At 45.5% G+C, this 23,100-nt stretch overlaps 1 protein-coding gene across 1 annotated transcript in view; it reads right to left on the bottom strand.

Annotated features, from left to right (window-relative positions):
* The window catches only part of SEMA3A (semaphorin 3A), a 314,016-nt gene that overhangs the window by 184,066 nt on the left and 106,850 nt on the right, over positions 1–23,100 (bottom strand). Inside the window, exon 2 of the mRNA XM_084811846.1 lies at positions 10,483–10,640. Within this exon, the coding sequence (XP_084667972.1) occupies positions 10,483–10,640 (158 nt within the window). The remainder of the gene's footprint in view (positions 1–10,482; positions 10,641–23,100) is intronic.

Raw genomic sequence — 23,100 nt, 5'->3', positions numbered from 1 at the left:
CTCAGTGGGATAACCTTACAGGGCTGGTGAAGATCAGGAGTAGGGAGCAGGTGGCTGTTATGCCAGGAGGCTGCCCTATGATCTTGTCAGAAGAAGGTTAGACAAGCAGGAATTAAAACCCAGATAAACAGTTCAAGCAGCCAGAAATATAACAGGATGAGCTTGTGCCCAAGAAATGGACCTGGTTGTGAATGTATTTGGCTGGGGTGAAGGTTTTGGCTTGAGGTAAAAGAAGTCGTTCAGAGCCTTGTATTAGCAATAGTGTCTCTTGAAACCTTAAGAAGTGTCAGCAAGCATTCTTTTGAAAACCCAAAAGTAAATATTAGTACTCCCTTATGTCCAAATATCCCTTTAATACATGAATTTGTTTAATAGTTCATCTTATCTGTAGTGTTGGTGCCTGTCTCATTCCTAAGCCGCTTATACCAAGCTTCTAGGGTTTTTTTGGTTTTTTTTTAAGTATTCTAAGAGAACTGGTGGCAGCAGAAAAGGGTCAGCTTGTGAAACTCTGAGTTATAGTGGCAGAGAGTTTCTTGGGCCCTGAATATAAGCATTTGCTAAAATTAAGAAGCCCCATAGGTGGGATTGGCCAGTGAAGGGGCAGTTTCCCCATTGGTGGTGGCACTGCTGGAGAGACACCCCCCCCCCCAATGATCTGCACCATTATGTTCATCCACCCCTGCTGAACTGGCTTACTTATTCCAGTTGAAGAACTGGATAGGACTTACATAGCCTATCACGGCTGGGTTAAAAAAAAAAACCGCTTACGCAAATGGCGGCGGCTATGGCCCCCGCCATTTGCGTTCCTTATTTTTCACCGTCTTAGTCTATGTAAATGTTTACGTAGACTATTATGGCAAAAATAAAGGGGAACACAAATAGCGTAGTGGGCGCTATTTGCTTCCCTTTTTGATTCGCCATTTTAGCCTACGTAAATATCTAATAATACGTAAATATCTACATATAATATCTATAGGCTAAAACGGCAAATCAAAAAGGGACGCAAATAGCACCTGCTACGCTATTTGCGTTCCCCTTTATTTTCGCTGTAATAGTCTACGTAAATTTTTACGTAGACTAATACAGCCAAAAATAAGGAACACAAATGGTGGCGGCCGTAGCCACCGCCATTTGCGTACACGTTTTTTTTTTTTTTACCCAGAGCCCTTTGCGGCTGGAAATCCAGCTGTGGATGGCTCTGGCCTGGGCCTGGCCAGCTGCTCGCTCCACGGAGCCACCGCGGAGCACAGCCGGCTGTCGAGGATTCCGGGGGGAGGAACGGATCGCCTCCCCCCCCATCGAGGATTCCGGGGGGAGGGACGGAACGCCTCCCCCCCACCATGAACATAATCCGCGGAAAGGTAAGTTACTTTCGTACATCCCTGTATCTTGCTGAATCAGACTAAACCTCCATGCAATTCACAATCCTGTTTCCAACAGTTGCAAAACAGATGCCTCCAGGAAGCCCACATCAGGGCTGAAAGTAACAGCCCTCTCCAGTTTGCTCCCAACGTCTGGTATTCTGTTTAGATCCATCCGTAGACTTTTGCTCCATGAATTTGTCTAATCAGGAGCCTGGGGAAGGAGGACCAGCCAGCAGCTGCACCGGGTGATCCTGAGCCTGCTTCTGCCCCCGCCCACAGGTACTTAAGGCGGGGCTGCCAGAGGCAGCGCCTCGGTGTGCGCCTCGGCGCCACGCCAAGTGCGACGCTAAGTGCGCACTTAGCGTCGCACTTGGAGTCGCAAAATCTACCCACCTGCCTCTCCAGAGACACCAGCAGCCACAACACCAGCAGCAAATAGCAGCAGCAGCAGAGGGCAGCAGCTTTAAAGACCAAGGGAAGGGCAAACGTGGACTATCTGCTCCTTCTTAGCTGCTGTTCTCTTTTATATTCTTTTAAACTGTTGTATATTTTATATCTTAATATTTTAATATGTGCCTGGGAGGACTATTGGACAACTCAGGGGGTGGGGGAGGTGCCACCATAACTGTGGTCACGGGCAGGGGGAGGTATGGCGTTGGGGGATTAACAGGACAGCTGAGGAGAAGAGGGGCTAGACACCTTACAGCTGTCCCCTCTTCTGGTTCTTCCCCCAACCTGATGGTTCCTGGCAGCCTTACCAGTCTGCCCTCGGGTCTGGTGGTGCTGCTGCTGAATGCCAGGTCGGCCCAAAATAAGACCTCCCTCATCCATGATTTGATTGTGGATGAGGGGGCTGACCTGGCATGTATTACTGAGACCTGGGTGGGGGAACTGGGAGGGGTCACTCTCTCCCAGGTATGCCCTCCTGGGTACTCAGTGCAGCACCAACACCGACTTGAGGGTCGGGGAGGGGGGGTTGCCGTGGTCTATAGGAATTCAATCTCCCTCTCCAGGCTTCCTGCTCATTCGAGTGCAGATCTTGAGTGTCTGTACCTTGTGTTGGGTACCCAGGACAGATTAGGGATTCTGTTGGTGTACCGCCCACCCCGCTGCCCATCAGACTCCCTGCCTGAGCTGACGGAGGTGGTCTCGGACTTGGTGTTGAGGACCCCCAGGATGATGGTCCTGGGGGATCTCAACTTCCATGCCGAGGCCGCTGTATCCGGGGCGGCTCAGGACTTCATGGCCGCCATGACAACCATGGGGCTGTCCCAACATGTCATTGGCCCAACGCATATAAAAGGACACACGCTTGAGCTGGTTTTCTCGACTGGGCAGGAGGATGGTGATCTGAAAGTGGAGGAATTAACATCTGTCCCTTTGTCATTGTCAGATCACTTCCTGCTGAGGTTTAGACTCCTGGCGGCCTTTCCCCTCTGCAAGGGTGGGGGACCTATTAAAATGGTCTGCCCCCAGAGATTAATGGATTCCGATGGATTCCAGAGGGCTCTGGGGGATTTTCCTGCTGGTATGGCTGGTGCTCCTGTCGAAGCCCAGGTCGCTCTGTGGAATGCAGAGATGACTCGGGCGGTTGACACGATCGCACCCAAGCGCCCTCTCCCTCTGAGCAGAGCCCGGCCAGCTCCTTGGTATACACCTGAGCTGAGGGCAATGAAGCAAGAGGGGAGACGGCTAGAACGCAGGTGGAGGAAAACTTGTGCTGAGTCTGACCGAACACAGGTAAGAGCCCACTATCGAGCCTACTCTGTGGCGGTGAGGGTGGCAAAGAGGCAGTTCTTTTCCACCAGCATTGCATCTTCTCAGTGTCACCCGGCGGAGCTTTTCCGAGTGGTTCACGGCCTGTTACATTCTGGGCCAGGGAGAGAGACGGTGGAACCCTCGGTAGCACACTGTGACGAGTTTGCGCGGCACTTTGAGGATAAAGTCACTCAGATTCGTCATGAATTGGACACCACCATTAATGCAGTTCCATTGGTAGAGGCGTTCAGAGCACCGTCTGGTCCAGTTTTATTGGATGAGTTCCAGTTACTGAGGCCTGAGGATGTGGACAAGGTGCTTGGCCAAGTCCGATCGACCACTTGTGTGCTTGACCCTTGGCCTTCATGGCTTATTAAATCAAACAAGGAGGGGTTGTCCGGCTGGGTCCAGGAGGTTGTAAATTCCTCCTTGAGAGAGGGAGTGGTGCCTGCCGCTTTAAAAGAGGCGGTAATTAGACCACTCCTGAAAAAGCCTAACCTGGACCCAGAGGATGTTAACAATTATAGGCCAGTGGCCAACATCCCCTTCCTGGGCAAGGTGCTTGAGCGGGTGGTTGTAGGACAGCTCCAGGCACTCCTGAATGAAACGGATTATCTAGATCCATTTCAATCGGGCTTCAGGCCTGGTTTTGGAATGGAAACTGCCTTGGTCGCCCTGTGGGATGACCTCTGCCGGGAGAGGGACAGGGGGAGTGCGACCCTGTTGATTCTCCTGGACCTCTCAGCGGCTTTCGATACCATCGACCATGGTATCCTTCTGGATAGGTTGTCTGGGTTGGGAGTTGGAGGCACTGCACTACAGTGGTTCCGCTCCTACTTGGATGGCCGATTCCAGAAGGTGGTGCTGGGGGATTATTGCTCTGTGCCATGGCAATTGTGCCATGGGGTTCCACAGGGCTCTATTCTATCCCCCATGCTGTTTAACGTCTACATGAAACCGCTGGGGGAGGTTATCCGGAGGTGTGGGCTGAGGTGCCATCAATATGCAGATGACACCCAGCTCTACCTCTCTTTCTCATCAAAACCAGGTGAGGCAGTGGCTGTTCTGAACCAGTGCCTCGGCACGGTAATGGACTGGATGAGGGCCAATAAACTGAAACTCAATCCAGACAAGACGGAGGTACTGTTAGTGGGTGGTTCGTCTGCCCGGCTAGGTGATAATCAACCTGTTCTGGAGGGGGTTGCACTCCCCCTAAAGGATCAGGTTCGTAGTTTGGGGGTGCTCTTGGATCCAGAACTGTCACTTGAGGCACAGGTGAACTCAGTGGCATGGAGCACTTTTTATCAGCTTAGGCTGGTATACCAACTACGCCCTTATCTGGACAGAGATAGCCTAGCTACGGTTATCCATGCTCTGATAACTTCTCGTCTGGATTACTGCAATGCGTTATACGTGGGGCTGCCTTTGAAAATGGTCCGGAAACTTCAGCTGGTCCAAAATAGGGCAGCAAGATTGTTAAGAGGGACTGGCCTGCGAGCTCATATTACGCCAGTACTTTTCCAGCTGCACTGGCTGCCAGTCCATTTCCGGGCCCGATTCAAAGTGCTGGTGTTAACATTCAAAGCCCTTAACGGCTTGGGGCCAGGTTACCTGAAGGATCGCCTCCTCCCACATGTGCCTGCCCGGACCTTAAGATCATCATCAGCGGCCCTTCTCCGTGAGCCCCTGCCAAAGGAAGTGAGGCGGGTGGCTACTAGGAGGAGGGCTTTTTCTGTTGTGGCACCCCGGCTCTGGAATGAGCTCCCTAGTGAGGTTCGCCTGGCGCCTACATTGTACTCTTTTCAGCGCCAGGTGAAGACCTTTTTATTTTCCCAGGCATTTTAGCTTTCTAAATTTTTATCTTTGCTGTTTTAAATCTGTATTTTAAACTCCTGTACTGCTGCTAGGTTTTATTGTGGTTGTATTGTTATATTGTGGTTTTAATGTTCTATATATTTTAAATTGTTTTATTGTGTGTTGTTTGGTTTTAGTTTTTGTGAACCGCCCAGAGAGCTTCGGCTATTGGGCGGTATAGAAATGAAATAAATAAATAAATAAATAAATAATCACCATCAGGGACCACTGCTTTTAAGTGAACAGAGATGCTTCAGAGTCTGTGTGTGAATTAGCCCTAAGTTCTCATGACTTAGAAGAATAGGGTTTCCACCCTATAGTAGCACTACTCTTTTTTTTAAACATTCCAGATGTTTTCTGCATTATACTCTGAACCCCACAGAGCATCCAAATAAATAACCAGTTTCCTTTATGGTTGTTCTGAAGAGAATAGAAAATACCCAGCTTTGCTTTGATTTTGATCCTTGGAGAATATAAATGAATACCCTTTCTTCATTCTGAGTAAAAGACCAAAGTATTTATTGCTATCATTTAAGGAAGCTAATGGGCCAGAGGTCAATACCAAGTCAGAAATAACCTCAACAGTATTGAAGCAATGCTTTTGTAACAAGGTTCATTTATAGATTTTATAACACATTTTCTCTCTGTCTCTCACACATATACGCACTTATACATACTTCAGTTTTTTAATCGAACCAAGTAAACCTTAAGCTGCATTTTTAGCATAGGCCAAAGGCTCATCAGACTACATTAAATGAGTAATATATTTTAAATAAACACACACAATGGAACCAATTACCTAGGGAGGCAGTGGGCTTTCTCACACTGGAGGCATTCAAGGTGAGGCTGGACAGCCATCTGTTGGGGATGCTTTGACTTGGATTCCTGCATTGAGCAGGGGGTTCACTTGATGGCCTTGTAGGCCCCTTCCAACCCTACTGTTCTATGATTCTATGTGCCAAGGTACATTTCTGAAATGTGCATCAGCTCCTAATTTAAGTCTGCAATTTTGAGTGAAAGCAAAGTCTTCTATTTAAGAAAAGAGCTTTTTACCAATCTGTCAGCCCCCTATTAGTGTCCCATCTATTATATTTTATTAATAGCAGGTTAATATTGCATAGAAGCACCTGATGTCAAGAAATGGAGAATAAAATCTGGGTTCATTATCTCTTTATGTAACCTGCTGTTCTGATCACCATGGTTTTGTATAACAATGAACATTTAAAAAAACTTTTCAAAAATTAGCTGTTTTAAGTCTAACGAAACAGACTGCAGTTACTTTTGCACTGATTCTAACGTTAAAGCTGCAGCCTTATAATATACACTTACCTGGGAGTAAGCCTCATTGAAAACAATGGGACATAATTCTGAGTAGACGTGTATAGAATTGCACTGCGAGAGACTACACTCCTAAACACACTAGGGAGAAAGCCCCATTCATCTCAGTGAGAGTTACTTCCAAATAAACATGCATATATTTTATTGTGCCTCACAATCTCCATACTGAAGGCCACTCACATTATTTTTGCATTGTCAAGGCTCCAAATGATGCCCACAACTGCAAGCTGGTCTCATTTGAGATGCACAGGGCGGTGAAGGAGGGAGTCCAATTTCCATGGCATGACATCAACCTTCCTGCGACCTTTACAGGTAGGGGCCAAGGGTGGCTGTGCATTTTCTTTTTCTAATGAACTGAGGTTTGAATAAAAATGAGCATTAGTCTGCTGATGGCCTCACCCATTGGAGTAGGTGCACATAGGTTGTTTCACTGCTCAATGGGAAGAGTGGAACCTTAAGAGCTGTATAAGATTCCAAAGATGCTCTATGGGATTTTCATTCGTAAATCCATTCCATCCCATTTCCACATTAATGATTGATGTAAAAAAAAAAAAATCTGCATTAAAATTCTTATATAAATTTGCATTTAAATATATGGTTTTATCCCCTTCATGGATCACTGCCTTGTTGTGGCGAAGGGGCTTGCGTAACTCAGTGAAGCCATAAGCTATGCCATGCAGGGCCACCCAAGACGGACAGGTCGTGGCGGAGAGTTCTGACAAAATGTGGTCTACTGGAGAAGGAAATGGCAACCCACTGGAAAAGGTCAGTTTACGTTCCAATTCCAAAGAAGGGCAACGCCAAAGAGTGTTCAAACTACCTCACAATTGCGCTCATTTCACATGCCAGCAAGGTGATGCTCAAAATCCTACAAGCTAGGCTTCAGCAGTATGCGAACCGAGAACTACCAGAAGTACAAGCGGGGTTTCGAAGAGGCAGAGGAACAAGAGATCAAATCGCCAACTTTCACTGGATCATGGAGAAAGCAAGAGAATTCCAGAAAAATGTCTATTTCTGCTTCATTGACTACGCTAAAGCCTTTGATTGTGTGGATCACAACAAACTCTGGCAAATTCTTAAAGTGATGGGAGTACCAGACCACCTTACCTGTCTCCTGAGAAACCTGTACAAGGGTCAAGAAGCAACAGTAAGAACCAGACATGGAACAACCGAGTGGCTCAAAATTGGGAAAGGAGTACGACAAGGCTGCATATTGTTATCCTGCTTATTTAACTTATATGAAGAGTACATCATGAGAAACGCCAGGTTGGATGAATCATAGGTCGGAATTAAGATTGCTGGGAGAATTATCAACAACCTCCGATATGCAGACAATACCACCCTAATGGCAGAAAGCGAAGAGGATCTAAAGAGCCTCTTGTTGAGGGTGAAAGAGGAGAGTGCAAAAGCTGGTTTGAAATTCAACATTACAAAAACGAAGATCATGGCATCTGGCCCCATCACTTCCTGGCATATAGAAGGGGAAGAAATGGAAGCAGTGACAGATTTTACTTTCTTGGGCTCCAAGATCACCGCAGACAGTGACTGTAGCCATGAAATTCAAAGACGCTTGCTCCTTGGGAGGAAAGCTATGGCAAACCTAGACAGCATAGTAAGAAGCAGAGACATCACCTTGCCGACAAAGGTCCATCTAATCAAAGCGATGGTTTTCCCAGTAGTAATGTATGGCTGTGAGAGCTGGACTCTAAGGAAGGCTGAGCACCAAAGAATTGATGCTTCCGAACTGTGGTGCTGGAGAAGACTCTTACGAGTCCCCTGGACTGCAAGGAGGTCAAATCAGTCCATCCTAAAGGAAATCAACCCTGAGTGCTCATTGGAAGGACAGATACTGAAGCTGAATCTCAAATATTTTGGCCACCTAATGTGAAGAGAAAACTCTCTGGAAAAGACCCTGATGCTGGGAAAGACTGAAGGCAAAAGGAGAAGGGGACGGCAGAGGATGAGATGGCTAGATAGTATCACCGATGCAATGAATATGAACTTGAGCACACTCAGGGAGAGAGCGCAGGACAGGAAGGCCATGGGGTCACGAAGAGTTGGACACGACTGAACGACTGAACAACAACAACAAATACGGATTTATTTATTTATTTATTTAATGACATGTTTAAATCTCTTTTTATAAAATCATTTCTAAGTGTACAAAACCCCCAAGTATTTTTGAGTGTATTTTCTCACAAAATAAGGACTTGGAAATGTATACATGTGTAAATGTATTTTATCTAAAATACACATTTTGCAAAAACATTTGAGTATGTTTTTTGAGCGTAGGACTGCGTCGTAAAATATGGAGAAGTGCAAAATCTGACAGATAATTTTGTTCTGCTTTGCACATTAGTCCGGGAGGTGAGGATCAGGTCAGTTTGCACTGGAATTCACAAAGATTGAATTCCTCAAGCATCCCTAACTCAAACCCAACAGTGGGGCTGCTCAAAGACCTTAAAGTAGAACAAGGTATAGTATTAGCATGATTGCTTCCTAAAGCCATTAATTTCAATGCTGTTATGTTTTACAGTGTAATCCTATGTATGTCTACTGGGAAGGTAGTCCTATGGAATTCAACAGAAGTTATCCCGGGTAACTACAAATAGGATTGCAGCCTAAAGTGGCAACCCATGCTAGACAAGTGGAAGCTGTCCAGCTATGTATATTACACATAAGGAAGAACCTCCAAATGTTGCTTGTGGTGAAGCTCAGTGACAACTCTAAACAAAACCCATCCTAAATTCAATGATGAATAAGGCCAATTTGATTAAAGTATACCAGTTTCTATGGCCAATATTGTGCACAAAGGATAATTTAGCCAGCACAATCTCCAACTCCAGTAGACTGTGTCATCAGTTGTGAGATGATACACTGGAGTTGGACATCTAATACAAGAACCAGCATGACCAAAAACATAATTAATTCTTAATTCTAGAAGAAGATATGTCAGGCTCAAGTATGTCTGAGAACAGCATCCACTGATTTGGAAACCCTTCTCCTAACCTTTGATGTGTAAGAACTGTCTGTAGTTACATACTGTTGAAGGAAACACATTCTGAATCTACTTACAGGTACTTTATGGGTTGGATCCAGAGGAAGTAAGTAAAAGACCAACATTTAGTCTAATCGAAATGAATGGGCTGAGTTAGTTTATTTCAGTGGGACTAATTTATTCTGGACCCACCCAACCCCATATGGTCCAGGGTTAAGCGGTGACACTGAAAAGAAATGCTGGGGCTAAGCCCGAGCACAAATTAAGCCCTGACATAAAATCCACCTATTTCAGATATGTAGGCCTGGGTAGGGATGTACGAAAGTTCCACCACGGATCTCTGGGAGGCCGAATGCCAGTGCATTCAGCCCCCCAAAATCAGTGGCGGAACGGCCCCCTGCCCCCCCGGGACGGGACTTACCTTAGGCGGATCTTCCTGGCGGTGGCGGCGGCGGCTGCGGTGGTGGTTCAGCTGCGGCAGCTGCGGCGGCCGGTCTTCTGACCAGCTGCTGCCACCGCCATTTCCAGGTAAAAACAAAAAAAACACAAAAAAACATGATAGGCTACGTAAAGATTTACGTAGCCTATCACGGCTAGATTTTTTTAAAAAACACCGTGATAGGCTACGTAAATGTTTACATAGCCTATCATGGCTGATTAAAAAAAAAAAAAAAAAGCGCGTACGCAAATGGTGGCGCCCATGGGTGCCACCATTTGCATTCCTTATTTTGGCACGTCTTAGTCTACATAAACATTTACGTAGACTAAGATGGCGAAAATAAGGGGAACGCAAATAGCGTAGATGGGCGGTATAGAAATTAATTAATTAAATAAATAAATAAATAAATAAAATAGGACTGAATGCTGTGATAGAATACTAGAATGTTAAGCTAGAATACAGTTCGCCCTTCCATCTAGTTTGCTATACGGAATAACAAAAAATAAATATGATTCCATATAGAAAGCTAGATGCACGGGAGACTATATTCTACCTTAGATTTCTTCCTAACATTGTCCCTAACACACATAGGAATACTTTTTGAGAGGAGTGTTACATGTGAGCAGACTGGCAGTCTGAACTAGGTCATTATCACAGTCAAGCGCCCTAAACATTTGGCCATTCACCCCATATACCTGGATTAAAAGTAATCCGAAAAGTGGTTGAAGTACCTTTTGATATTCCTTGATGTTGACTAGGTTGAAAGAAAATATGTGATCCTTTGCTCCAACATAAAGTCTACTCCGCTCCTCATCCAAAAGGAATGTGTGGTAACTGGAACTATTGGCCAGTCCATGGAAAGTGACAATATTGTTGGATTCGTACATTTCTGTAGGGTGGAAGACAAGAAATGTCATGTTAATTTGATGAACAAAGACTTTAGTTCTTGGCTAAACAATTCAAAATAATATTAACCGTGTGGAATGTTTTATTATTATTTATTTAGGCAGGCTTTCTCCAAATGCTAATGTTGCTATGAACTACAAATCTTGCTGCTGTTTTAGAATTGCTGTTTAGTTTGCTGGTTTGGTTGCTTGTTTTGGTCTTAACATCTTTTACATGTTGCATTTTCTCCTGTTATTACATTGTAAGCTATCTTGTGTACTTTAGTAGACCAATGGATAAAAACTAACTGCTACTACTCTGTCATTGTATTTACATTTTCCGCTTTGATACCTTGAAGAAAGCAGTATATAAATTTGAATAAAATAAATAAATAAATACGACGACGACGAATAATAACGGGTTGGATCCAGACAATGTTTGTGAGTCATTAGGGCAGAGGTGTTGAATCACAGGCTCGTAGACCAAATTCAGCCTGCCTGGCATTCCAGCCTGGGTTTCCCCAGATGGCCATGCCCACTTCTGCTTTCCCTGGCCCCACCCCTTCCCCCAACCACTAATCATTTGGTGGGTTCCTGGCTTTTGCGCAGTTTTCCCCTCATTCTAAAAGGTTGAAATGCCTCTTCTACGGCCTAATTACTGGCCGTAAGAGCTGTAACCTAAAATACACTGGTATTTTTTTTTGTCTTTTAGCTCTACCCTTTTAATCTTTGACCTGCCCCCTTTTGCCTTCCACCCCACTCACCACTGGAATGCATCCCCCAAGAGCTTCTCCCAAACTGAATTTGGCCCTTGGGTGTGAGAGGTTTGACACCCTGTGCTTAGGCCCAAAGGAAAACAAAATAGGCTAGTTAGTAATGACTAATATTTACTGATTTCAAATGGGACTAAAGCATGACTAACTTAGTCTGGACCCAACCCAATCATAACAACTGAGGGTGTGATCCTATGCATGCTTAGACAGAAAAAAAAGTCCTACAACTCCCAGCATGCCCCAGCATGGCTGGCTGGAGCATGCTGGAAGTTGTAGGACTTTTTTCTGTCTAAACATGCATAGGATGGTGCCCTTAATAACTTCATGGGGCCATTTTTACAGCTTTTTCACAGTGAAGAAAATACTGAGGGCCAGCCAAAAAGGGCTCCATAGATGGTTATCTGTAGCATCTGCCAACTTGGTGCAGTGAATTTTACGATACATCTTCACCCAATCTGAAATTCAGGGAGGCAAGAGAGAGAAATGTAAGATTTTGCTCACTATATCTGTGGATACTACAGACCTCTGCTGTCCGTGAATTAATATGCTCACAAGGGGGATTCAAAAGAAAACAAGCATTAAACTTGGTTTGTTGGGGTATTCTATCAAACTTGTAAAAGCAGCACACGCACAAAGCAATGGAGTGCAGCAGCAGCAACAACAACAAAGACCAGGGTTAAAGAAACAACAAAATCCAATATTTTGATTTGTAGCTTTGTCATTTCCTAGTATGAATACAGACATAGGAACAAATGTTAACAAATCTTGGCATATCCTAGAAAGAATGTATTTTTGGAGACAAAAAGCCACAGATAGCGTACAGAACAACTAAACATATAAAATAATTGGGTTGCGCATAATGTTTTTTTAATGAAAAAGCAGGAATTACAGGCACTGCCATGAGCAATCCCATTATTTATTTATTTATTTATTGCATTTATACCCCGCCTTTCTTCCTCTCGCAAGGAACCGAAGGCGGCTTACATTATCCTCCTCCTCTCCATTTTATCCTCACAACAACAACCCTGTGAGGTGGGCTGGGCTGAGAGTCTGTGACTGGCCCCAAGTCACCCAGTGAGCTGCCATGGCCGAGCGGGGACTAGAACCCGGATCTCCCAGCTCCCAGTCCAACACTCTTGCCACTACACTGCCATTACAGGGGCACTGTGCAATGAGGAATTTCAACTCGGGTCTCCCCGTCCAGGGATGATGCCAGGTTTGGCAGGACACTCAGTAGAGACAACACTCCCCCATCTGAGTGCCACCGTTCCAGCACCCTCTCACAGGTGCCCCCGCCCCTGGTGGCAGCAGCAGCACCCCCCTCCCCTCTCCTTATTTCACCTAGGTGGAGGCAAGTGGGCCCAGCAGCAGAGAAAACAAACCAGTCTGAAATGATGTAACAGGGATTGTGGAGGAATTAACATGGCAGATGCCACCCACAGGGATTCAGTGCCGAGGGAAGCAACACGCTTGGGTATTTTGGGTCACGGCGGGGTAGGTGGTTGGCCCTCCTGAGAGCTCAGGCTGTTGACAACTTCCTGATGGTGCTGAACCCTGACACCAGGCCTAAGTCCACTACTCTCACTATACCACAGTGGTGCATTGATTATCTTTCAGATTTCACTTCTTTTTCTTTGGAATACCACTATTCAATCAATGGCTGCTATAACATCCGTGAAGGGCGACTGAAGAGCATGGCAGTGACATTGATTTAATAAATGCAAATTCAATCTTCTGCCTCCTCAAATTAATTAGTTTCAGTGTGTTTATTATATACTCCTGAGTTTTAGTACTGAGAGGGCACAAGCAAGCACCAAGCGACAGCTCTGACACTAAGGAAAGGACATATTTTTGGACAAAGACAGCCTTTAAAGGCACACCAGATTTAGAAAAGAACCAAACCAGGAAAGAGGCCAAAATGATGAATGCCTTCAACTAGTCAGTGGAATTAATACTGATCTTTTAAATGCAAGGACCTGATTTTAAGGATGGAGACATGCTGTGAACATGACTTGTACAAACAATAGCCACCTGTTTGCATCATCATTCACTTGCCCGCTCCATGCTTTTCCCAATTATTTTTCTTACAGTGACCGTAACTATACTCCAGCACTTGCTGCAATTAGACAACGGCTGTTTCTTGAATAATGGTTTGAAGATCATTTCCTTCCCTGCTACATACTTTCAGCATGCACTCTTTCCAATACTCTTAAATGTCCCTTTCTACACTGTGATCAACATATGCTTCAAAATATATCACACAAGGAACATCTATTAATTCTTCAAAATTCTTCAAAATATATCACACAAGGAAAATCTATTAATTAAATAATTGCTAGTTTATTAATCTGCCTTTTGGACAACTACCTGGTTTGCAAGTTTACGTTTGCAAACATAAACAAATGTGCATATTACTCAACATAGATGCCCCTTTCTTCAACTATTGCTATAACTTACAAATATCACAACTTAATTAGAGAGGCAATCTTATTCTTTTTCCTCCATATTGTGGTAATACACAGAAATCAAAATAGCCTCCAAAATGAGCAGATGTGCTCCCAACTCACAGACCCCATCAATTAAAAATTGCTTCAACTCATTAAGTGACTGTGGCTGCAATCCTGTACACACTTACCTGAGAATAAGGCCCACTGAACTTAATAGGGCTTACTTCTGAGTAGACATGTATAGGGTTGCACTGACTGTGCACATGCAATCCTATACAGACCCCCCCCCCCATTGAGCATAGCAGGACTTAATTCTGAGTATATAAAGGAGTGTGCTGTTAAGCTATTAATTTACACTGTATGTAAGTGCCATGGCTAGAATAAACACTTTGTCTATTTTCTAGTACCATATTTATAGCTTTGAAACCTTGTATTGAATATTCAGCCTTTCCCAATCTTGGGTAGTATCCAGCGCTGGTATTCCACTACAGCTAATGACATTGTCCTAGTAGAAAACCATGCTGGTGCAAGACCTCCCACATAGGGATGGAAGAAACAGTGATTTTTGAGCTTGCCTGCATTCCCTGAAAATCAAAGCTTGTATCGGCTTGCTCCCACATTCGACCTGTTTTTCGGCTTGTTCAAACATGAAAAGTGTGCATTTCAAATGGGAAAAGTGTGCGTTTCTATGTGTATTTTTTCAAAAGTGCACACTTTCCTGCATTGACTAAAGCATAACACTTTTTTTAGCGCAATTGCAAATTTGGGAATTTGCAAACATTTCTTGAAAAAAAGCTCTCTTGCTCATTTGGAATTGCACACAGGACACAGTCTCATAATTTGCAATCAGAAATGGAATTCTTGTACATCCATTTTCCCACAACTGCTTCCTCCTCCGCCACCACCCTCCTCCTCGTCCTTCTCTCTTTTCCCCTCCTGGGTGGCAGCTGTTGCCACCTGCCCTCCCCCTCAATGCTTTGCTCTGAGGAGTCCTTCCTCAGAGCAAGGTATTGTCAGGATTCCTTTTGCCCCTACTGTAAACTTCAAATGCCAAATCAAACACAGACAAGAGACTTCAATCCACAGCTTTTAATCCATTACTTCAGTGGGTCATACAGATGCAAATTCTCAGTGACTCTCAAGTCTACAAAGGAAATGCCTTCAGGCAGGGGGATCAAAAGGATAGCTATGAAAGTTGCCCACCGTTTGAAGAAAAGTCGGGCTCAGTATCCTAACTTAAGGGGTGGGGGGAGTCCCGGGGGACGAGATCTCCTTCTCTCTCATGAGGCCTCTAGGCACAGCTGCAGACCACCTAAGCTCTGCCCTGGCCATCTCTCTCTTGGCTCAGCATCTGCGCCTGGCATCTAAGAATTCAGGATCTCCAAACCCCATCTCTCCCTGTTCGCTATCTCTCATGGGATGGTGGTGGTGGTGGTGGTGAAGAGAGGCCTTCTCCATCCAGCTGGGCTTTTGAAACATGAGGAGTCTGCTTATCCATGTCTGGACAAGCTGGGGAAACTTCCTCCCCCATGTTTTGCAGTTCTTCTTCAGAATCTGAACTACTCTGCCTGCCACTCCCTGCACTCAGAGGCAACCCTGACAGGTATTGGCTAGAAGGTGGCCTTGGAGACTGCCTGTGTTGCAGCAGCACAGATGATCTCCAAGGCCGCCTTATCCAGAATGCTTTGCTCTGAGAAAGGGCCCCTGAGAGTGAGGCACTTGAGCCAGGCAGGCTATCTGGAGGGCTTCACTATAGGAACCCCACAGAGCAACGAATAAGGTCTTCAGAGCAGCTGCCATTCACCCATTTATTTATTTATTACATTTCTATCCCACCTTTGTTCCTCCAAGGACCCAAGGCGGCGTACATAATCCTCCTCCTCTCCATTTTATCCTCACAACAACAACCCTGTGAGGTAGGTTGGGCTGAGAGTCTGTGAGTGGCCCAAAAGTCACCCAGTGAGCTTCCATGGCCGAGTGGGGACTAGAACTCTGATCTCCCGGCTGCTAGTCCAACACTCGAACCACTACCCCACGCTGGCCCTATGCTTTACTCTTCTTCATGCACTCGTGTTGGTTTCTGCTAGTGCAACATCATTAGCGCTAGCTTCCAGGAGGGGGTGGAGGGGCAATTTTTGTCAAGAAAATGAGGAAGTTAAACACCCCCTGCCCTGTACTGTGCTGCACCATGGTGCTTCTCAGGATCAGCTCCCTCGTACCACTGCTTATATTTGCAACACCTTTAAAGAGACAGGTATTCATGCATCTCTGTTATCACATCTAGTTTGGAACTGGAACAAAAATGGTTGAAAGAAGGATTGATGCAACTCTTTGATGCAAGGATTGATACATTTTAACCTTTTTATGACGTTTGAGTTGGCCTAATGAAGGTATTACATAAGTATGGACTTTGGAATTTTTTGTATGGCCTACAGAGATAACCTTGCTATTTCTGTGACTTGGAGAATACCAAATTTAGCCATTCAGTTGTGGGATCCTATACTGGAGAAAGATTTTATATCACCTGCACTTATTCTGTGACTATACATCCCCTTCAACTACTAGGAAAAACTTCCCAATTTGGCTTCAATTGACTTTTACCTAGTACAGCATCTAAAATTATCCCCAGCTTTACATTATAGTTAATAGTTAATGTAAAGACTGCCTAGTTTATTTCTCCTTCTGTTTTCCATCAGCCAAGGAACTTGTGTGGTTCACCCAGCATAGAGAGAGTTCTGAGATTTTAGAACAACTGGATTTTATATTTTCAAAAGTGGAGATCAACAATTGGCTTCTACCCTCTTGTTCCAAGTGGCCTAGGGACAATAAAACCATCACACCATCTGCTAGAGGCCAAAGTATTCCAGCTGAGCTATTTAAAATCCTAAAAGATGAAGCTGTTAAAGTGCTGCACTCAATATACCAACAAATTTGGAACACTCAACAGTGGCCACAAGACTGAAAAAGGTCAGTTTACATTCCAATTCCAAAGAAGGGCAATGCCAAAGAGTGTTCAAACTACCGTATAATTGCGCTCATTTCACATGCCAGCAAGGTTATGCTCAAAATCCTACAAGCTAGGCTTCAGCAGTATGTGAACCGAGAACTACCGGAAGTACAAATGGGGAAACGGAGTGGAGCCAGCTGGCGAGGATTCCGGGGGGAGGGACGGAGCGCCTCCCCCCCGCAGCGGAACCCGGCGGAGCCAGGTAAGGCCAATTTCGTACATCCCTAGAAAGGAGTACGACAAGGCTGCATATTGTCCCCCTGCTTATTTAACTTATATGCAAAGTACATCATGAGAAATGCCGGGTTGGGTGAATCACAGATCGGAATTAAGATTGCCAGGAGAATTATCAACAACCTCAGATACGCAGATGATACCACCCTAATGGCAGAAAGCGAAGAGGATCTAAAGAGCGTCTTGTTGAGGGTGAAAGTGGAGAGTGCAAAAGCTGGTTTGAAACTCAACATTACAAAAATGAAGATCATGGCATCTGGCCCCATCGCTTCCTGGCATATAGAAGGGGAAGAAATGGAAGCAGTGACAGATGTGCCCTAACCCCGGCGCCAGCTTGTCTGGCTGAAAAGGTGGGGCATTGCAGGTGGGTGGGGTCAGATGACATAGGGGCCTCTCATTGGTGCACCCCAGTGGCACCACCATGCAAGGAGGGGCAGGCTGAGTTGCCTTAAACTCAGCTCCCCTCCCAATCTCAACTCTCTGGCTCAATGCAGCTCCCTCCCACCCTCCCCTATTCAGTATGGGTTTCTTGCCGGTTGCCCCTTTGGGAGCCAAGTAGGAATTTTTGGCTCACAGTTTGATTGGCCTATTACTGTAAGTCTTTTTGCCTACGTCACACTGTTATTTGGGCTGAGTGTGTCCTGTAAGTGAATACGGTCTATATCATCGGTCACATTCCAGTTGGCGGCTAGGACGGGCAGAACCTGAAAGAGATTAGGGATGGTGTGCATGCAGAGGCACCTTGTTGTGACAGGTGATGCCTGAGGCCCCCCGAATGGGTTGTGCGGCTTGGCAGGGGGATAAGGGTTGCCTGGGAGACCAACCCTACTCACTCACCCAAGTGTTGTGCGGCACCGGGTTGGGGGTGACACTGGAAGGTCTACCTCCCCCACAAGGGGCAGTCCGGAGGGATGGCAAGATCACCACCACACCTCAGTCTGGGTGTGTTTTCACCTGAGAAGTGCCAGCTAGTCTCTGACACAGTTAGATACCCATCCTAGTTACCCCTTTGCAGGTATTTCCATAAATGTGGCCCAATTTTCAACCCAAGCTTGTTGTCTGCATCTTCTTTAGCCCATCTCGGCTCGCAATTTATTTTCTTGGGCTCCAAGATCACAGCAGACGGTGACTGTAGCCATGAAATTAAAAGACGCTTGCTCCTTGGGAGGAAAGCTATGGCAAACCTAGACAGCATAGTAAGAAGCAGAGACATCACCTTGCCAACAAAGATTCATATAATCAAAGCTATGGTTTTCCCAGTAGCAACGTATGGCTTTGAGAGCTGGACTATAAGGAAGGCTGAGCACTGAAGAATTGATGCTTTCGAACTGTGGTGCTGGAGAAGACTCTTACGAGTCCCCTGGACTGCAAGGAGGTCAGATCAGTCAATCCTGAAGGAAATCCACCCTGACTGCTCATTGGAAGGACAGAGACTGAAGCTGAAGCTGAAATATTTTGGCCACCTAATGCAAAGAGAAAACCCACTGGAAAAGACCCTGATGCTGGGAAAGATTGAAGGCAAAAGGAGAAGGGGAGGGCAGAGGATGAAATGGCTAGATAGCATCACCGATGCAATGAATACGCTCCAGGAGAGAGTGGAGGACAGGAAGGCCTGGCGTGCTATGGTCCATGGGGTCATGAAGAGTCGGACATGACTTAACAACTGAACAACAACAACAAACCCCTCTCCACCATATCATCTTAAGACTCTGATTATGCGGATGGCAACGTTGTTGGGGTTTTTTTTCCTTATGGCCTACCTGGCTACCTTTGCTTTTTTTTTTTCAAGATTTGGAAGTCCAATGATTCCAAGTGTTTCAAGGTTTGTCTGCTTTGACTATATGTGCTTCCTTGCCTACTTACTGTTTGGGGGCTCTAGTGATCTTACGGTGCAATCCTATGCAGAATCAGAAAGAATGTGTACAACTCCCAGCATGCCCCAGCCAGCATGGGAGGTTTTTTTAATGCAGGTTTAGACAGAAAGAATTCATACAACTCCCAGCATGCCCCAGCCAGCATGGGAGTCGCCCCCCCCCATCTAAATGTTCATAGGATTGCACTTTTAGTTAGAAAAAAATGTATGGGGTAGACAAAATCACCCACTACTTACCCACATAATTAAAATGCTTTTATCTTAAATAAGAATTGGATTTCATCCAAACATATTACTGTTGCTCATCCAGAATATATTAGATATGTATTGCAGACCTTGCTTAGTACCCACATGAGTGGACTGCTAGTTGTTGCACTAATTTCCCCACCTTCACTTAGGGATGTCAGAGAATTTTGCCACGAATCTTGGGGAGGCCGAATGCCAGTGCATTCGGCCCCCCGAAATTGGTGGCAAAACGGTCTGCCCTCCCGCCCCCGCCGGGACAGGACTTACCTTGGGCAAATCCTCCTGGCGGTGGCGGCAGCTCTGGGGGCGGTTCGGCGGTGGCGGCAGCGGCGGCCGGTCTTCCGACCGGCTGCCACCGCCGCCATTTCCAGTAAAAAAACAAATAAAAAAAAACGTGATCTATCACGGCTAGATTTTTAAAAAATACCGTGATAGGCTACGTAAATGTTTACGTAGCCTATCATGGCTGATTTAAAGGGGGGGGAAATGCGCGTACGCAAATGGCAGTGCCCATGGGCGCTGCCATTTGCGTTCCTTATTTTGACACGTCTTAGTCTACGTAAACATTTACGTAGACTAAGACGGCGAAAATAAGGGGAACGCAAATAGCATAGACAGTACGCTATTTGCATTCCCCTTATTTTCGCCATAGTCTATGTAAATGTTTACATAGACTAGGACATATCAAAATAAGGAACGCAAATGGCGGAGCCCATGGGCGCCACCATTTGCGTACACGCGTTTTTGTTTTTTTAAAATCAGCTGTGATAGGCTATGTAAACATTTACGTAGCCTATCACAGCTGACTTCAGGGACGCAAACGGCTGGCCAGGAGTCGGGGGGGGGAGGGACGGAGCACCTCCCCCCGGCCAGAATTTTTTGGGGGGAGGGACGGAGTGCCTCCCCCCCGCCAGAATTTCAGGGGGGAGGGATGGAGCGCCTCCCCCCCAGCCAGAATTTTTGGGGGAGGGACGGAGCGCCTCCCCCCCACCTTGAATCAAATTTAGTTAAAGGTAAGTCACTTTCGTACATCCCTACTTCACTGCTTTGCCTCTGGCACTTTCCTCTCATTGTTATGTGTCTCCCAACATTAGATAAATGATCACTCAAGACATATTATTATGCAATCACAACGGGATTTTCCTAAATTGCTTTTGATACTTTCTCATTGAAATATTCCCTTCTTCAATTTCCAGGCTTTTGTTTTGCTGACATTAGATCTGGTGGGTGCTTCTGTACTATCTGCAGATACTTAACTAGATTAACACATTGTCATTTTGCTTGAAGATTAGATCTTGTAGCTGTTGTTGTAAATTAGTCTATGCTTCTCTGACCATTTGATTAACTCAATGAGTAGAAGCTCTGCAGGCGACTAAGAGGTGTAAAGTATCTTTCCTCTTCCATTTTTTTCTTTCATACAATCTGATGTGCCACAGATGAAAACATCTTTGTGTACTTATAACACCTCCATCCTCACACCAAGGATCACTGCCTGAGGCTCCTACCTCCAAGGGCTTCTTATTTTTATTCTTATTCTTCACACAGAGATTTTATCCTCCTATTGAGATTGGTTACTCAGGGAAGTTTTTGCGGGTCCTTTAGATGACATCGTCAATTTCCAGGGCGTCTCCCGTATTAAATGTCCTTTATTTCATTTTTTTTAGAAGATTGGAGATAATGAGCTACCAAATTACAGCATTTGAGTTCCGCTTGAGTTCCCTTCTGTGTTCCTTTAGTGATTGTTCTTGAACAGAGTAAATAATGCTGTGGGGTGGGGGAGACAGAGAGAGGCGAAGGGCTGGTCACACAACATGCTAACCCACACTCAGTGGTTGAGTGTGGGTTGTTTGTGGAACTGTGGGTTAGTATGTTGTCTGAACACAGCCAGGGTAGCTTGTTAACCATGCAGTGAGAGAGAAGGAGAGTGATTTATATAACGATGCAGGAGGAAGCCTCCTGGGATTTTATGGAAGGTGAAAGTGGCCTGGAAGGGGGGACGGTCTTATTTGTTGAGCAGCCCCTGCCCATCAGATGACATTCATTCCATCCCCCCCCCCAAGTATGTTCTGTGAAGCCAGCTCCTTGAAAAATCCAGGTAAGCCACAATTCGCTTCTCTTTCCATTGTCATGGAGAACCCCCCCCCCCAGATCCCAACATTCCTGACTACTGAGCTTGCTGGCTGGGGCAACATTGAGGCCCCTGCTTTCCCTTCTTATATCATTCTTTATCTATAAACTGGACGTGGACTGGACAGCCCTTCAAATAGAGGGCTGTCCTCTGTAAAGTCAGACGTATGGCCACCTCAGACCTAGAGATGCAAGGGACAAAACCTAGGAATTAAGGGGGAGAATCTGGGGTGGGGCTTGATGGGCACACAAGACAATTCCTAGCCAGTCATTGGATGGACCCTGCTGTACCTGGTGCCTCCTCCTGGAATGTGATATATATGTGCTGGTGGAATGAATGGCAAACCCTCTGAAACTAAGCCTGCCCTACTGATTTTAGACACTTGATTTTAGTCCTCCCATAGAGACCTGAGAAGGCTAAAACTCTGTAAGTTCAGGACAAATCTGAGAGGAGAGCTGGCAACCTAGCTGGGGTTTGTGCTCTTTCCTTCTCTCTCCTCTCTGTAGAATACTCTGAAGATATATAGTTCATTTGGGATAACCATCTCATCAGTCATCTAATAAATACAGTGGGGATAGACTTCTTGCAGCTGTTCAAGCAATCCTTGCTTTCATCCTTCTTTATCATCACAGCTGCCTATCAAGGCAATTACTAAAAAGAAGAAGAAAAAGAAAAGGAAAAGCCACACAAGTGTATCAGTCCACACATTGCTATCTCAGCCTTTTGCTTTCGAAATCAAAGCCACATGGAACAAGCATGTCTGCCGAATAATGACTTGTTTTGATTCATGAGGATAAAGAAAATAGGAGCAGTCCAATGTAGTATACTTAATGGACATCAGGAAAATAGGGCAAAACTGTATACAGACAAGTTTTTTTTTGAAACAGGTCAAGTATAAAATGGAAATGTAAGTATTAGTTGTAAATTCCTCCTTGAGAGAGGGAGTAGTGCCTGTCACTTTAAAAGAGGCAGTAATTAGACCACTCCTGAAAAAGCCTAAACTGGACCAAGAGGATGTTAATAATTATAGGCCAGTGGCCAACATCTCCTTCCTGGGCAAGGTGCTTGAGCGGGTGGTTGTAGGACAGCTCCAGGCACTCTTGAATGAAACAGATTATCTAGATCCATTTCAATCGGGCTTCAGGCCTGGTTTTGGAACAGAAACTGCCTTGGTCGCCCTGTGGGATGACCTTTGCCAGGAGAGGGACAGGGGAAGTGCGACCCTGTTGATTCTTCTGGACCTCTCAGCGGCTTTCGATACCATCGACCATGGTATCTTTCTGGATAGGTTGTCTGTGTTGGGAGTTCAAGGCAATGCACTACAGTGGTTCCACTCCTACTTGGCTGATTCCAGAAGGTGGTGCTGGGGGATTATTGCTCTGTGTCATGGCAATTGTGCCATGGGGTTCCACAGGGCTCTATTTTATCCCCCATGCTGTTTAACATCTACATGAAACCGCTGGGGGAGGTTATCCGGAGGTGTGGGCTGAGGTGCCATCAATATGCAGATGACACCCAGCTCTACCTCTCTTTCTCATCAAAACCAGGTAAGGCAGTGGCTGTTCTGAATCAGTGCCTGGGCATGGTAATGGACCGGATGAGGGCCAATAAACTGAAACTCAATCCAGACAAGATGGAGGTGCTGTTAGTGGGTGGTTTGTCTGCTCAGCTAGGTGATATTCAACCTGTTCTGGAGGGGGTTGCACTCCCCCTAAAGGATCACGTTCCTAGTTTGGGGGTGCTCTTGGATCCAGAAC

This window comes from Heloderma suspectum, chromosome 7 (genome assembly GCF_057233095.1).
Source record: "Heloderma suspectum isolate Gila_16-S chromosome 7, 16-S_ref, whole genome shotgun sequence".
NCBI classification, from domain to species: domain Eukaryota; kingdom Metazoa; phylum Chordata; class Lepidosauria; order Squamata; family Helodermatidae; genus Heloderma; species Heloderma suspectum.
The sequence above is the reverse complement of the archived record's forward strand: the minus strand, read 5'-3'. Positions and strand labels throughout refer to the sequence as shown.